General features: G+C 56.3%; 1 protein-coding gene across 1 annotated transcript in view; it reads left to right on the top strand.

The window, feature by feature from the left end:
- CDC42BPB (CDC42 binding protein kinase beta) overlaps positions 1-15,610 on the top strand; it is a 105,215-nt gene extending 89,605 nt beyond the window's left edge. The window contains 11 exon segments of the mRNA XM_030320051.1: positions 1,072-1,288; positions 1,496-1,558; positions 2,669-3,265; positions 6,426-6,523; positions 6,619-6,703; positions 6,808-6,925; positions 7,024-7,141; positions 7,682-7,787; positions 7,871-7,941; positions 14,247-14,273; positions 14,275-15,610. Of these exon segments, the coding sequence (XP_030175911.1) occupies positions 1,072-1,288; positions 1,496-1,558; positions 2,669-3,265; positions 6,426-6,523; positions 6,619-6,703; positions 6,808-6,925; positions 7,024-7,141; positions 7,682-7,787; positions 7,871-7,941; positions 14,247-14,273; positions 14,275-14,499 (1,725 nt within the window). The 3' untranslated portion in view covers positions 14,500-15,610.
- The last annotated feature ends 695 nt before the right edge of the window (positions 15,611-16,305 follow it).

Here is a 16,305-nt window from a genome sequence, read left to right as displayed (position 1 = left end):
GAGATTGTGGGATGGGGAAAGAATCCCCCCAACCCCTCCACTGGGGATTTTTTTGAAGATTATTTTTTTTTTTAAGTTACTTATTTTGAAAGAGAGAGAGACCGCGTGAGTGGGGGAGGGGCAGAGAGAGGGAGACAGAGAATCCCAAGCAGGCTCCACACTGTCAGCACGGAGCCTGATGCGGGGCTCAAACTCACAAAACTGTTAAATCGGGACCTGAGCCAAAACCAAGAGTCAGACGCTTAACCGACTGAGCCCCCCAGGTACCCACATTGGGGATATTTTATAAATACGGTAGAAGTTTGGCTGACCACCAAATGGAATCCAGGAAGCCTCCTTCATTAAGTCTCCTTTCAATTCAGAAACTGCCTCTTCCGTACAACACAGAAAGCTGCCACCGTTGCTTACAAGGTGATCCTTCTGTAGGAGCTTCAACTGCCCAGGGATTCTCACAGGGAGGCATGTTTGGGCAAAGCACTTTTGTTGGAGATTCTGTTTTTCCTGTACACATTCTGAGAATCTGCTTTTAATTATAACGAGGGCATTCAGGAAATCAGTTTCTGTTTTATTCGATGTTTTTATTTATTTTTGAGGAAAAAAGAAACCGTGTGTGAGTAGGGGCAGGGCAGAGAGAGAGGGAGACAGAGAATCCAAACGAGGCTCCAGGCCCTCCTGAGCTGGCAGCACAAGCCCGTCGCGGGGCTAGGACTTGTGAAACAAAAACTGCGAGATCATGACCTAAGCTGCAGCCCGACACTCGACGGACTGAGCCCCCCAGCCGCCCCGACAAATCAGTTTTTAAATGGGACGACTACATGACGGTTTTGGCAAGAGTGGAGTTAACTAGAACCTGACAAGGAAGGGACGCGGGGTGCCTGTTTGTCGCTGTGCCCCTGCCCATGTCCAGCCGCAGAGCCCCTCACACCCTCCGCGGGCGCCCGAGTCACGGTGCTGGGAAGCACGCCCTCCTGTTGCCCACCTCCGGTGCGAGGTGGTGGCCGGGCCAGGCTGGGGGCGTCTGTTTGCTGTGGTTTGGTTGTCTTATGGCTCTTCTCTTTGTCTGTCATGAAGGTGACAGCCTCTCTCTTAGGGACACCTTCTAAGACCAGCTCACTGCTCATTCTGACAGAAAATGAGAACGAAAAGAGGAAGTGGGTTGGGATTCTAGAAGGACTGCAGTCGATCCTCCACAAGAACCGCTTGAGGAACCAGATCGTGCACGTCCCGCAGGAGGCCTACGACAGCACGCTGCCTCTCATCAAGGCCGTCCTGAGCGCCGCCGTCGTGGGTGCGTGCCGGGGGCCGCGTGGGGCCGCGCTCTCCCAGCACGGACGGCAGCGCATCTGGGGGGTGCTGCGGGGTCGGACCTGAGCGCGCCAGCACACGAAGGCCACGGCCGCGTCGTCCGTTCGAATGTAGTCCCGCACCTGCTCTGAGAAGCGAATGGCGCGCCTGTAGCGCTGAGTTTGTGTTTTTACCTCTCCTGCCTTGACAGATGGGGACAGGATCGTGGTCGGCCTGGAAGAAGGGCTCTATGTCATAGAGGTGACCCGTGATGGTGAGTGCCCAGGGGCTCCTGTCCATCCTGGGCTCGCGCAGACGGGAGCGGGACGCGTGGCAGGAACCCGCGAGGGCTGGGACGTGTTTGGTGATGTGGGAAGCGCGTAAAGGAAGGGAAGGGCGGACAGCTGAGAAAAGCAGTTTGCGACAAATAAGACAGACGTTAGTAGCCGTGGAACGTTCACCGGTGCCTCCGAGCGCAGAGTGCAGTTCGGGGCAGAGAGCAGCCCCAGGGGCCGGGGGTGAGCTGCTCACGGCCCTCACCGAGCTCGTCTAGGAGAGGACTGCATAGGCAGCTGGGGGCGGGGGAGCTTCCTAGAAGGAAGAACGTTTCCTGAATTCCTCCGTGTGCTGAGACCTGACAGGAACTTCCCTTCTGTTGCTTCAGATTTTTGACATTTCGTTCTGCCCGGCAGGAGAATGCAGAATATCTCCTGTCTCCCCCTCCTCACTGCCCTGTGTCCGGGGACAGAAATACAAGGAGACCAGCACTGGCCTGGGCCCTGGGCCAGGGTCTGGGCACCGCCCCTAGAAATGAGGGGCTGCTCCCGGGTGGGCAGCGTTCCCTTCCTGCCGAGCCCGGAGCGAACGCACGTCACCTGCTGCTGGCCTGCCGGGGCCTGTTGGTCCCTCAGGGTCCAGATCCAGGGCCCTGCTCAGAGAGCCCTTAGTGCAGGTCCTACATCCAATACCCCTGATGTTATGGGCCCGGTGGGGTTGGCAGCTGCTTGCAGAGCTTGAGGGTCCAGTGAGGTTGGAGACAAGTCTTTGTTCCCTAAATGCAACCCGAGGGTTCTTGGCCTCAGGGATGAGCTGGAAGGACGTCCAGCGCCACCTCCAGGCCGGGGCCCTGGTGCTGGGGCGGGCAGGGCAGGGCAGGGGTGTTAGAATGGTGGCCCCCGGGGGCCGCTCAAGGAGGGCGCTGCCCTGGCGTCTGCAGGGCAGTGAGGTTGGTGGGGGTGGAGGCACGTTCTAGAGCACGATGGGGCCGTCCCTCCACGCCGACTGCGGGGAAGGGAGCGGTGGGGAGGTTCCTGGCACCCTCGAGCGGATGCCCTCGAGCGGCTGCCCTCGAGCGGCTCTGAGACCCGACGTTGCATCCCCGCAGTGATCGTCCGCGTTGCCGACTACAAGAAAGTGTACCAGATCGAGCTCGCTCCCAAAGAGAAAATCGCCGTCCTCCTCTGCGGCCGCAACCACCACGTCCATCTCTGCCCGTGGTCTGCCTTTGATGGGGCGGAGAGCAATGTCGACATCAAGCTTCCGGAAACAAAAGGCTGCCAGCTCATAGCGACTGCAACCTTGAAGAAGAGCTCTTCCACCTGCCTGTTCGCGGCCGTGAAGCGGCTGGTCCTCTGCTATGAGGTCCAGAGAACTAGGCCTTTCCACAGGAAGTTCAATGAGCTGGTGGCCCCCGGCCCCGTGCAGTGGATGGCCGCGATCAAAGACAAGCTCTGTGTGGGCTACCCTTCTGGGTTCTGTGTGCTGAGCCCCCAGGGGGACGGGCAGGCTCTAACCCTGGTAAATCCCAGTGACCCCTCGCTCACGTTCCTCTCACAGCAGTCTTTTGATGCCCTTTGTGCTGTGGAGCTCAAAAGCGAGGAGTACCTGCTTTGCTTCAGCCACATGGGACTGTACGTGGACCCGCAAGGCCGGAGGTCACGCATGCAGGAGCTCATGTGGCCTGCGGCGCCTGTTGCCTGTAGTATGTATATGTTTTCTGTTGCCATATCTCTGTTGCCGCTTTTCACATCGACAGCGAGCACGTGTCCTGTTTCGCTTTGGTCTGTCTCTCGGTTCCCTTAGCTGAGCAGTCAGGCGCTGGAGCTGCGGGCTCCGTGGGTTTCTTCAGGGGAAGGTGTGGTCCTGACACCGCGTCTCAGACCGGCCGGCGGGCGGGCTGCAGGCGGGCTTGCCTCTCGAGCCGGCCTCCAGCCCACGGCACCTTTCTGTCCCCGAGCGCCGGGGCCTTGTGGGAGCCCCGCAGCCGGAGAACCCCAACAGGGATGGTTTATAAGCTCACACGGTAATAAAAACAAGTTACAGGTTTCTGGCAGCCAGAAAAAGTTGAGCTCCAGTGTCCGGTAAAGCTCCCGGAGGGACGTTTTCCGGAAGTGCTAGGAGCTGCGTTCCTGTGTTTGCTCAGTTGCAGTGGCTTTCTGTGGAACGCAGTCCCCGGACACGAGTCATTGAGGCCTGAGCCTGGTGAGCAAGGACCTGGAGTGGGTTCCACGGGGCCACGCCCCGCCCAGCCACTGTCTGATCGCTCAGGCTGGACTCTCAGCCTCAGATCCCACCTGTTCCGTGTATCCTGGTCACCCGGGTCATCCAAGCAGCGGGTCGCACAGAGAGCAGGGAGTAATTAGGCTAGACACAGGGTGCGCGTGGATTTTGGGCTGGTGGGGGTGGGGTGGGGTCACAGGTCTTAATTATCTAAAAGGACAGCCTTTTTTGGTGGCTGGTTGATGGCCGTGCCAAGCTGGCAGTGTACCCAAGGGTGCTGGAACCAGGATGTCAGGCCCTTGGGGCAATCGATGCGCCAGCCTTTGGCTCTCCCGCCTCGCTGGCTGATTCCTGACTTGCTTAGCCCCCAGCCAAGGGCGCCAGTGCAGCAGACAGGCAGGCAGGCGCTGGCGGCCCAGGGCCAGCGGGGAAGGAGGCAAGGCCTGTTGCCATGACACTTCTCCGGTCCCTTCCTTGCCGCCTCCCGTCCTCCTCGTGGGAGACTGCATAGGAATGGCCCCAGAGCCACGTAGGATCCCTGCCAATCAGAGTCTTTTCCTTTAGAATCCTAAGGTTGGTGTTTATTTTTGAGAGTGAGAGAGAGAGAGAGGCAGACTGCAAGCAGGGGAGAGGCAGAGAGGGAGACACAGAATCCAAAGCAGGCTCCAGGCTCTGAGCTGTCAGCACAGAGCCAAACGTGGGGCTCGAACTCACAAACTGAGATTATGACCTGAGCCAAAGTCGGACACTCAACCAGGCGCCCCTAGAATCCTAAGTTTTTGAACAGTTTATTGTAGAAAGGTCACTGAGCGTGAGGAGTTTGGAGTCCTGGCTGTGTGACTGGCATGGACACCTGGTGCCCCTGTTCTTCCCTTTCCAGGTCTTACTCCACCTTTGTGGCCTTTTTGTCCCACGTGCACATTATAGACACCGAATCAGTTTTAGAGTTGACCAAAAATAAGTATATAACGTGCAGGCTGGAGAGCTATTAACTCTCTTGCCTCTATGTTCCAGGCCCTGAGCTGAGCATTCTCGGGTGTTCTCACCTGTCCCCTGTCACGTAGGGAGGGCACAGTCTGTCCCATCTTGCCAAGGAGGACACTGAGGGCCACAGAGGAGAGGTAGCTTGCATAGGGCGCAGAGCAGAACCGGGCTCAAATGGAGGCCGGTCAGTCTCCGAGGCCCATGCCCCTCCTGTTGACTTTCTTTTTTTAAAGTTTATTGATTTATCTTGAGAGTGAAAGGGAGTGCGAGCATGGAAGGGGCAGAGAGAATCCCAAGCGGGCTCTGTGCTGTCGACTCAGGGCTCAGACCCACGAACCGTGGGATCGTGACCTGAGCCGAAATGAAGAGCCGGACGCTCAACCAGCTGAGCCACCCAGGCGCCCCTGGTGTTGACTTTTTAATTTAAATTTCACTAGAGGTCACACACACAGGTCTCTTCCTGGCTCCTTGCAAACGAAGCCCCACATATTCCCCCGTGAGAGGAGCTGCCCCAGACGCCTGCGGGTGGAGAGTGGTCCTCTGAAAGTTACCTCAAAGTTTGCTGACCTGTCCCCTCTGAGATGGTCTGGCGGCGAGTCCCGGCGTCTTGCCTGCTTCCTGAACCCTGTTTCGTGGTTTCCTTTTTGCATTGGAAAGAGAAGGGCCGACCACGTAGCCCGTTGGGAATTGGCAGCCGCACGGCAGAGCTCTTTTAAAAATTCAGCTTCGGCAAGTGTCGCGTGACACGAGGGAGTTCAACTCCACCCCGAAGGCAGAGGGGCCGGGAACAGAGACCGAGCCGTGCATTTCTGCAGGGTGGCACTGGGGACTCGGGGGAGGCAGAGTGACGACAGGGTACCTCCCGCCTGCCCCGCCGTCCCTGGCAGCCCGGCCGCGGCTCCCTCTCTCCGCGACAGTTCTAAATGTGGGGAATGTCCCCTCCGCTTCGAACGCCAGCTGGGCCAACGCTTACCGGTGTGTGATGTTCGGTGCCCTAGGCGGGCTTGCCGTCACCAGGACGACCCCCGGGGGGGTCCCTGTCCCTTAGGGAAAGAGCCCCCTCCGGGGTTCACGGCAGGCGGGTCCTCACGGCCAGGCGTGTGCAGACCTCCCCGGAAGGACCGGTGGGTGAGCCGGGTGCGTGGGGGCGCGGGACTGTCGCCCTGGAGCGAAGCAGTTCTGTTTGGAGACCTTAAACGCTTACTCGGAAACCGGACTCCTCGGTGTCTCTTAACAGAACTTGCCTCAGAAAAGAGAGCGCTCCGCCCCTCCCTAAATAGCAGCCGCGTTGGGCCTCAAGTCCCTGTGTTTGCAATAACCGTATAGAAAGCTAAGTACGAAAGCCAGCTTTGTGAGCAAATCCCCTCCAGCCTCTGTGCTGTGGTAAAAAGCTGTGCGGTCACACACGTGACGGTAGAGCGTTGAAACATCCGGTTGAGTCGGCGCGAGTCCGAAGGGAAGGATGGTTCTAGAGCGGGACCGGGAACGCTCCTAAGCCCAACCGGCCGTGAGCCCGCCGCTGAGGGCGGCGGGGCCTCCTGGGCGCTCCCTGAAGGTCGCGGGGGTCGGGGCCCGGCCGCTGCCCGTGGGGGGCCGCGGGGGCGGCGGAGGGCGTGGGGGCCCACGCCCGCTCACGCCGCCCCGCTCGTCTGCGCTAGGTTGCAGCCCCTCCCACGTCACGGTGTACAGCGAGTACGGCGTGGACGTGTTCGACGTGCGCACCATGGAGTGGGTGCAGACCATCGGCCTGCGCAGGGTAAGGCCATGGGGCCGGGTAGGGTGGGGCGAGGCGGGGCCGGCGTCCTCCTGTCCAGGGCCCCGGCTACCGCCCCTCTCTGCTTTCCGACGCAGATAAGGCCGCTCAACTCCGAGGGCACCCTCAATCTGCTCAGCTGCGAGCCCCCCCGCTTGATCTACTTCAAGAGCGAGAACTCGGGTAAGACGCCCGCGGCAGGTGTCGCGCGGAGGGAAGGAGGGGCCCCGCGTGTCAGCAGCACGAGGGCCACGCGTGACCGGCGGCGGCGTTCTGCGTTCCCGCAGGAACGGTCCTCAACGTGCCCGACACGTCCGACGGCAGCAAGAAGCAGATGCTGCGGACCAGGAGCAAGAGGCGGTTTGTGTTCAAGGTGCCGGAGGAGGAGCGGCTGCAGCAGCGGCGGTAAGAGCTGGGTCGTGGCCCGGCCTCGCCGAGGCGGGAGGAGGGGAGCCAGGAGGACTTCGACGTCTTTGAGCCCCAGAAACACTTTCTTTCCCCAGAGAGATGCTCAGAGACCCAGAATTGAGGTCCAAAATGATCTCCAACCCGACCAACTTCAACCACGTGGCCCACATGGGCCCGGGCGACGGGATGCAGGTGCTCATGGACTTGCCTCTGGTGAGCTCGCGGGACGGGGCGGGCCGGGCGAGGGAGCCACATCCGCGCCTGCCTGTGTCACCGGCCCCGGCCCTGGTGCTCGGCAGACCCGGGGCACCTGGCACATGGGTCTGTTCCCACCCTCAGCTGGCCCTCCCTGCAGCCGCCCCAGGGGCTGCGTGTGTGTGCGTGCGTGTGTGTGAACACTGGCGCGTTTACACGCGTTTGGTGTCTGTCACGGGTTCGGGCTGCTAGCGTTTCGCGAGAAACTAGCTATCAAAAATGATTTCTCAAGAACGTCTCGATAGGAGCAGGTAGCGTAGTTTTTCATTTAAAACCACAAAACGGGGTTGGGCTCAGCCTAAAACAGCTATTCCCAGTTCTTAGCTCGGCATTGGCCCGGCGCCACTGTCCGTTTTGCTCACGGGGTCCCCGGGATCCCGGCGGCGTCTGTACGCTCTGTGGCCGGGGTACCTGCTGGGCCGCGGTTCCGCCCCGGCGGTCTGCCTGCACCCTGGCGAGGGCGCCCCGAGCGTGCTCACTGCTGTTCTCTCCACCCAGAGCGCCGTGCCCCCCTCCCAGGAGGAAAGGCCTGGCCCTGCTCCCCCCGGCCTGTCCCGGCAGCCTCCCCCGAGGAACAAGCCCTACATCTCGTGGCCCTCGTCAGGTACCAGAGGTGCCCAAGGGCGGGGGCCTGCGTGGGGGAGCTCCAGGCTTTCAGTCCAGATGACGGCTGTCCTCATTCCGTAGGTGGGTCGGAGCCCGGAGTGGCCGTGCCCCTTAGGAGTATGTCCGACCCCGACCAGGACTTTGACAAAGAGGTAAGACTCGCCTCGTTACAGGGACGCCCCCCGAGTGTCTGCATCTCCGCACGTGGAGGCAAATCAGCGGTGACGGAGGCTTCGCCCCACCCGGCCCAGCCACAGGGGCCCGGCGGGCTCGGGAAGCGGGGCGGGAGCGCAGGAGGAGGAGCAGCCTGGTGACAGGCCGGCCTGAGCGCTCGTCACCTCCTCGGGGGCTCCCCACTGACGACTTCTCAGGGGCTGTGCTGAGGAGGGGGGGGCAGGATGGCACCGGCTCCGGGACCCTGAGCCCGTCGGGAGAAAGATGGAGGTTCCCCTCTCCGGGTAGTGGCCTGAGCGGCACGTTCCTCCGTCAGACCAAGGCCTCGGGAGCCAGGCACCGGTGGCTGCCCTGGGCACGGGGTGGCGGGGCAGTGGGCTCCTGGGCACTGACGAGTCGGCGCCTCCCTGCCGTGTGACCGAGAGACGAACGCCTTCCCGTAAGAAGTCCAGCCAACTTCTTCCTTCTAGACCTCTCTGTGTCGTCTTACTGGGACGTAGCATATTGGTAGCTGCACAGGTGGCCTTCTGCGTCTTCCACGTCGGTCTTCTCTCTGTCCTGGCCCTCTGATGGCCACTCGGGATCAGAGCGTGCACACCAGGGTGCTCCCGTGGGAGATGGCAGTGAGGGCCGTGGGGCTCTCGCCGGTCTCTCTGCCCTCAGTAGCTTGTCCGTAGGAGGCCAGGAGCCGGACAGCCTGCCCTGTCGCTGTCCGAAAACAGAGCCCCGGGGCTGGGCGTGCTCACACTGGCTGCCACACCGATCAGGCAAAGACAGCAGGTCTAGGTCTCCATTCACACGTTTCTCATTCTCACTGACTGAGGTCACGGCTTTCCACACGTGCGTTGGCCATTTCTTCCTCCGGGGCTCGCCTGCACACCTTCACCCCTCGTCCTGATTTCCAGAAGCTCTTCACTCATCGTCCATATTCCCTGTTGCAAGTACTCTGGCCGGTATCACTAATCCTTCGATTGTGCCTCGATTCCAAGGGTGTTCTGTCTTAACACAGATGAATTCTCGCGCAGTCCGGTCTGCGTCACCTAGGATAAACGTTCTCTCGTGGTGCCTGCAGGAGTCTGGCAGGGGGTCTCTGCTGTCGTGCCGTCACGACAACGTCTGAGAGAGGGAGTGTGTGTGATGTCTGCGTGCACGTGTAGGCAAGGGCCTGAGTTCATTTCTTTCGAAAGTGGATGGCATGCTGGCCCCGTGCCACCGATTTCCCTCCAACTCGAAATGTCTTTGTTATAGTCAGATTCCTTTGTTTACACGTTGCTATCAGTGGACAGGCCGTCCCCCAGTGCACCCGCTGGGTTCCCTTCCTCTGTCAGCACCACCTGTAACAGGAGACTGGGCAGAGCAAATCTCTTTGTTCCCCCGTTAGAACAATTTCTTAGCTGTTTTTTTCTCCAGATATATTCTCTTAATTTATTTACTTACATAATCTCTGCACCCAACGCGAGGCTTGAACCCACGACCCCGGGATCAAGAGTCGCACTCTCTTCCGACTGAGCCAGCCGGGCGCCCCACTCCAAAGAAGTTTTAAAACCAGCCTGTTGCCTCCACAGTAAAAAAGTAAAACTTGCGTTGAGCTTTTCATTGGGATTATGTTGTGAATTCATAGATTAATCTGGGGGATGCCCTCCATCTTGACCTTTCCTGTGTGGGAACGTTGAGCATCTCTCCAGTTGATGGTTCCCCTCTTACAGGCCATGCATGTTTGTGGTTAGTAAGTTTACTCTTAAGAATTTGAAGGTTTGGGGGCGCCTGGGTGGCTCAGTCGGTTAAGCGTCCGACTTCAGCTCAGGTCACGATCTCACGGTCCGTGAGTTTGAGCCCCGTGTCAGGCTCTGGGCTGACAGCTCAGAGCCTGGAGCCTGCTTCCGATTCTGTGTCTCCCTCTCTCTCTGCCCCTCCCCCATTCATGCTCTGTCTCTGTCTCAAAAATAAACAAACATTTAAAAAAAATTTTTTCTTAAAAGAATTTGAAGGTTTGGTTGCCATCGTGAATGGACTGTAATCTTCCATTACGGAGTTGGTGGTTACTCCTGGCGTCTTTGGAATGTTCAGTGTCCAGTCACCTTGCTCCATTCTCATTGGCATTTGTGTTTGGTCGATGGCCTTGGAATTTTGGCTCTCTGGCCCTGGGCAGGGCAGATGGTGGGAACGAAGAGGTGGGCGCTGCCTCTCTCCGTGCACTGGCCGGGGCTCCTGAGCGCCTAGGTTTGGATTCCTACACCACTGGCTCTGTGCCCCTGCCCGCGTCTCACTAAGACTTTACCCTCCCTCGCCCCCGCCCGTCCTTTGTGGGGGGCATCTTTCACTTGGCTAAAGAAGTGGTTTTCTCCTCCTAGCTTCGGAAGAGTTTGTTTTATCAATAAGGAAGGGACGATGGATATTAATCAAGATGCTTCTATCAAAGTTTTCCAAAGTGACCAGCTTCATGGTTCTCTCCCTAGCCTGTTAACGTCAGAATGGACGTCCTTGTGTTCTGAGGCTAAATCCTCCTCGGTCACGATGTGTTGTTCTTATTTTGTACGCTAACAGATTCAGTCTGATTGTTTGGTTGACTACGCCTATCGGTAAAGTTGACCTGTGGCTCTCATGTTGTGTGTGTGTGCTTGGCCAGCTTTGTTTCAGAGCTGTGCTGGCCTCAACACCGAGGAAGCCCGTAACTCTCAGTGGCCATAATATATGGAATTTCTTTCCCGGAAGGTTTCATAGAACTCCCTTGAAATTGCCCACGATTAATGGCTCTGGAGGTAGGTCTTGTTTTTTTTCTCTTATTTTCCTTTTTTCCCCTAAACTGTCTATGTTGAAAAATTTCAAACCTCCAGAAACGTTGCAAGAATAGTAGACCTTTACATAGTCCGCTTTTCCCTGTTTGACGTTTTGGGGCCGAACCAGCAGAAAGTAAGTTGGAACATCACGACAGCCCTGGTCCAGTTCTGCGCGTGGCTCCCGGGCTCACAGCACCTCCTCCCTCCCCGGTCGCGGGGCTCAAATCGCCCCTCTGCACCCTCCCGGTGCAGTGACGGCCCCTACAGCTTGCTGAGACCCATGCCCCAGTGAAGGATTACACGTTGCATATGTAGTCCCGTCTGTAATCTGGGTCTGACCTTTTTTTTTTTTTTTTTTTCTTTCATGGCATTGATTTGTTATCACTACGGTCCTGTTGCAGAATGTCCCTCAGTCAAGGCTTCTCTGACGTTTTGAGTTGGGTAACAGTGGAAAGTCCCCATAACTCTCTCCCTGCCACCCAGATCTCCCGGGGACCAGCAAATAAGTGCGTGTAAGCACGCGTGCCCGCCACTTCCTGAACTGTATCCAGAGGTGGGACAGACCACGCCCCCCCCCCCCCAGGACCGGGAGTCCTTCTCTTGTGTAACCACAGTGCCGGCCGTGGTCTGCCTGGGCCACAGTGTCCGCAAGCACTGTTTCCTGGTACGGACCCTGTCTCTGGTCACACGAGACATTCAGCTGCCTCAGATCTTCAGCCACCCCCCACCCCCACCCCGGAGCACAGCTTCCGTCTTTGCTGTAACATTTTGCGGAGAACACGCCCCTTACTTTCTGGAGCGCTCCTCAGTTCGGGTGCGTCCCTCATTTCCTGAGATTCCAGTTGTATGTCCCAGGTTGGAATACCACACGGAGGACATGGTGTCCTCGACGTGTCCCGTCCTGAGGCACGGAGCCCCTGTTTGTCCTGCACTGACCTCGTTTGTTCCTCTTTGACATTGCAAGTGACGTTCACGTGACACGAAGCAGCCATTTGAAAGTGAACGACTCGGTGGTTGTGTAAGGCATGTCCAGAGTCGTGCAACCACGAGCTAAATCAAGGGTCAAAACATTTCCATCGCCCCAACCCCTTCCCCCGACCCCCGACTAAGCAGCCTCTCCCCGTCCCATCCTTCCCCCAGCCTGTGACAGCCACGAATCTTCGTTCTGTCTCTGTGGAGTCACCTGTTGTGGACATTTCGTATGAACAGAATCATGTACTACGTGGCCTTTCATGTCTGGCTTATTTCACGGAGCAAGAGGTCTTCAAGATTCGTTGTAGCAGGTGTCAGCGGGTTGTTCCTTTTTGCTGCCAAATACTCCATCATACAGCTGTACTGTGTTTCGTGTACTCCTTGGTCCACTGATGGACATCTGGGCTGTGTTCACCTTTCGGCTGTTAAGAATAGGGGCGCCTGGGTGGCTCAGTCGGTTGAGCGTCTGACTTACGCTCAGGTCATGATCTCGGGGTCCATGAGTTCAAGCCCTGTGTCGGGCTCTGTGCTGACAGCTCGGAGCCTGGAGCCTGCTTCGGATTCTATCTCCCTTTCTCTGCCCCTCCCCCACTCATGCTCTCTTTCAAAAATAAACATTAAAAATTTTAAAAAAATACTGCAGATATGAACGTGTGTGTACACGGATTCGTGCAAGTGCCTACGTAGCAGTGGAAAATGTTTAGCTTTTTGAGGAACCATCAAATTGTTTTCCACAGCAACTGCCATTTCACACTCCCACCAGCAGCGTATGAAAGTTAAGATTTCTCCACATCCTTGTCGCTACTTTCCTGGTTTTGTTTTGTTTTGTTTTTTAAAAGCCATCCTAGTGGGTGTGAAGTTACTTTACCTCACTGTGGTTTTAATTTGCATTTCCCTAATGAGTAGTGATGTCAGCATCTTTTTTGTGTACTTGTTGGCTACTTCTGTACCTTTGGAAGAAGGTCTGTTCAAGTCTTTTGCCCATTTTTAAAAATTGAGTTGGCTTTTCACTGTGGGGTTGAAGAACTCTTTATGTAATCTGGATACTAGACCCTTATATGATTTTGAAATACTTTCTTCCATTCTGTGGGTTGTGTTTTCACATTCTTGATAATGTCCTTTGATACTTCTAATTTTGGTGATACCCAATTTTTTGTTTTGTTTTGTTTTGTTGGTTGTGCTTTTGAGGTCCTAAGAATTCATTGCTGAATCCAAAGTCTTGAAGATTTAATAGTGTTTTCTTCTAAGAGTTTTATGCTTTGAGCTTTTGTATTTAGGTCATTGATCTATTTTGAATTAATTTTCTGTATGTTGGAGGTAGGGGGTCCAGCTTCATCCTTTCATATGTGAATATCCAGCACTATTTGTTGTAGAGACTTTTCTTTCCCTCATTGAATGGGCTTGGCACCCTGGTCAAAAACCAGTTTGCCGTGGCTGGATAGATTTATTTCTAGACTCTCAGTTCTATTCCACTGTTCTCTGTGCTGATACACACCACAGTGCATTACTGTTGTATTACGTTTTGAAGAAGTTTGGGAAGTGTGATTCCTCCCATTTTTTCCTTAGTATTGACTACTCTGGGCCCCTTGCAATTCCGTATGAATTTGAGGACTGGCTTTTCCATTTCTGGAAAAAAGGAGAGAGCGCCATTGGAATTTCAGCAGGGATTGCCCTGAATCTGTGGATCACTATGGGGGAGTATTGCCATCTTAATGATGTTCAGTCTTCCTGTCCATGAATGTGGAATGTTGTTCCATTTACTTAGGTCATCTTTTAATTTTGGGGAATATTTTGTAGCCAACAGTTTCAGTGTAGAAATCTTTCACCTCTTTAAGTTTATTCGTAGTTAGGGGTTATTGCTTTGGATGCTATTTTGAATATAATGGTTTTCTTAATTTCCTTTTCACATTGTTCATTGCGGGTGTGTAGAAACACAACTGATTTTTTGTGTGTTGATCTTGTACCCTGCAGCTTTGCTGAATTGGTTTGGGTTGGGTGGGAGAGTTGTGAGTTCTTCGGGATTTTCTGTATGTAGATTCATCTGTGAACAGAGATGTTTAACGTCTTCCTTTCCAGCTTGGGTGCCTTTTTCTTTTTCCTGCCTAATTGCTCTGGCGAGAACTTCTAGTACAATGTTGAACGGCAGTGGTGAATGCAGGCATCCTTGCTTGTTCCTCACCTTGGGGGGGGGGAAGTTTTTGACTTGCACCATTTAGTATGAAGTGAGCTGTGGGTTTTTCACGGACATTCTTTATCATGTTGAGAAAGTTTATCATGAAAGTATGCCTTGTCTGACTTCAGACCGTCTGGTTTCTTCACTGTGGAGTTGCTCATTCCTCCGTAATTACTGAATTACTTGTGGGGTTATGATCTCTTACCAGCAACCTTAAGGACCGTGTGACATGCTGGTAAAGAGGGTGTGTTGTCCTAAGAAGAAAGGGGACAGCAGCTGCCACATCTGGCTGGGCGGCACACAGCCTCCACAGGCCCAGGGTGATTGGTTCTTATGCCGACCCCCTCCTTTGTGTCAACAGCCCGACTCGGATTCGACCAAACACTCGACTCCATCGAACAGCTCCAACCCCAGTGGCCCCCCAAGCCCCAACTCCCCGCACAGGAGCCAGCTCCCCCTGGAAGGCCTGGAGCAGCCGGCCTCCGACGCCTGAAACCGCCAGCCTGCCGCCTCACCACCGTGGGGCCCGGGAGCTGGGGGTGGCCTCCACTGTCAGTGCCAAGACTGAGCTGACTCTCCAGTGTTGTCCGAGGAAACACAGACTCGATTTGTAGATATGGAGATAAAGATCTTTATTAGAGTAACGATCAGTTACACGCCGCATGGGCTGTGGCGGTAGACCGGATCCACTCATCTGCACAGCTGTGAGGAAACACTGTTCCGTTTGCACATGAAGGACCAGCACCCAGCCCAGAACAAGCTGAGAAGGCGCACGGGGCCCCGCAGACACCCAGTGGGCCCAGCGCAGCCCTGCTGAGGAAGTAGCTCGGAACGCAGCTTCAGTGACGAGCCTGTTCCCTATTTCCTGAAACTTTCCTAGGACCTTAGGAGAATAGTAGGAAGTTGTGTGTCATTCCCAGTGTCACTAGAATTGTGAAGACAGGAAAGTGGAGGTTAGCTGGTGGCCTTTTTATTCATTTAGCCATCACAGTCAGCTGCAGACGACCTTCCGCCGACCTCGTAGCCATGGACACAGGCCCCTGCTGAGTGACACCTGCCCTGGGTCCCTTGTGTGTGTTAGTCCATTCCCGGTCACAACCGTCAAGCGTCACCTGTATCTACTACTGTGAAGTCAGCTCACTTCCACAGCTTCTGCCTCACCGCAAAACCGGGGAGCGTCGAGCAGCATTCCAGGCCGAGGCCTGCTGGGCGAGAGGAGGCCAGCGCCCCCGACGCCCCGCCCCTGCATGGAGCCCTGTGATTAGTGCCCGTATGCATCACGTAGACTCGCCCGACACACTCCTGCACATTGGCTCGGCCCGCGTATTTACTCTCACCCTTCCTTGCTCACGTGTTGAGTGATCGGGTTTGTGGCCTGTCCCATTAAAGGCTGATGGTTAACTGGCCAGCAGACACAGCTGGTCTTTGGCCCAGGACGGGCTTCTCCCCACTCTCCCGCTGGTCGACGTTCTCGGCGACGCTGTTTAAGACGTGCACTTACCTTGAGTCGGCACTGAGTGACGTGGGCACCACGGCCTGCCTGTGCGTGTCACACGCCCAGCACCTGCCCGCCCGCCCGCCCACCTCCCTGGGCCTTCTGCTGGGGCTGGCACCTGCTGGGGGTTCTGGTTTTTACTTTTTTAATGTAAGTCTGAGTCTTTGTAATTATTGAATCGTGAGAACATTTTTGAACAATTTACCTGTCAATAAAGCAGATGACAGCAATTTAAAGTTCTCAGTGGTCTGCCTGAGCGTGAGGACCTGTCACCCTGTGCGCATTTGGGTCCCCTGTGCGGGAAGTCCCTCCCCAAAAGTTGAAGGAGCCCCCTTACCTGCAGAAGCTGTTCTTGGTCATTCACTTGGGGTGGGGGTGAGGGGTCCTGCAGAAGGCTCCTGTGTCCACATGGCAGGAACTGGCTTCCAGCATAGGGCCCTGGCGGGAGTCCTTGTGGGGCAACACCCTGACAGGGTAGGTAGGACCGGGCTTGAGCCCCTGGGTGGAGAGAGGGGCCACCTGGCTAGGTGCCCCTGCTAGGCCTCCAGGCAGCCAGCCATAGCAATTCCATTTGAATTTCAACCTGAGAGGAGGAGGAGCCCTCGAGGGTCACGGCCAGGGCCAGCGGGCTCCCATGAAACCCCCGCAAGGCAGAGCAGGGGCCCCAGGAGAGAAGCTGCACAAGAGAGGCTCCCGTCTGGGGGGCTGCCTGGAGCAGTAGGGGGGACCTGTCCACCCACAAGCACGCGGGTTCCTCAGCAACCCTAGAGGACAGGATGGGGCAGGCCAGAGTCACCGGGAGCCAGCAGAACTTGGGACAGGGGGTGGGCAACCACACTGGGGGCTCTGCCCTGATGGCTTCATTTCCTCAAGGGTGGGCAGTAGCCTGCGGTGCATCAAGTTCTGTTCGCCCTGAACCCCAGTA

The sequence above is a fragment of the Lynx canadensis genome, chromosome B3 (genome assembly GCF_007474595.2).
Source record: "Lynx canadensis isolate LIC74 chromosome B3, mLynCan4.pri.v2, whole genome shotgun sequence".
Taxonomy (NCBI): Eukaryota; Metazoa; Chordata; class Mammalia; order Carnivora; family Felidae; genus Lynx; species Lynx canadensis.
This window is presented reverse-complemented; position numbering and strand designations above follow the sequence as displayed.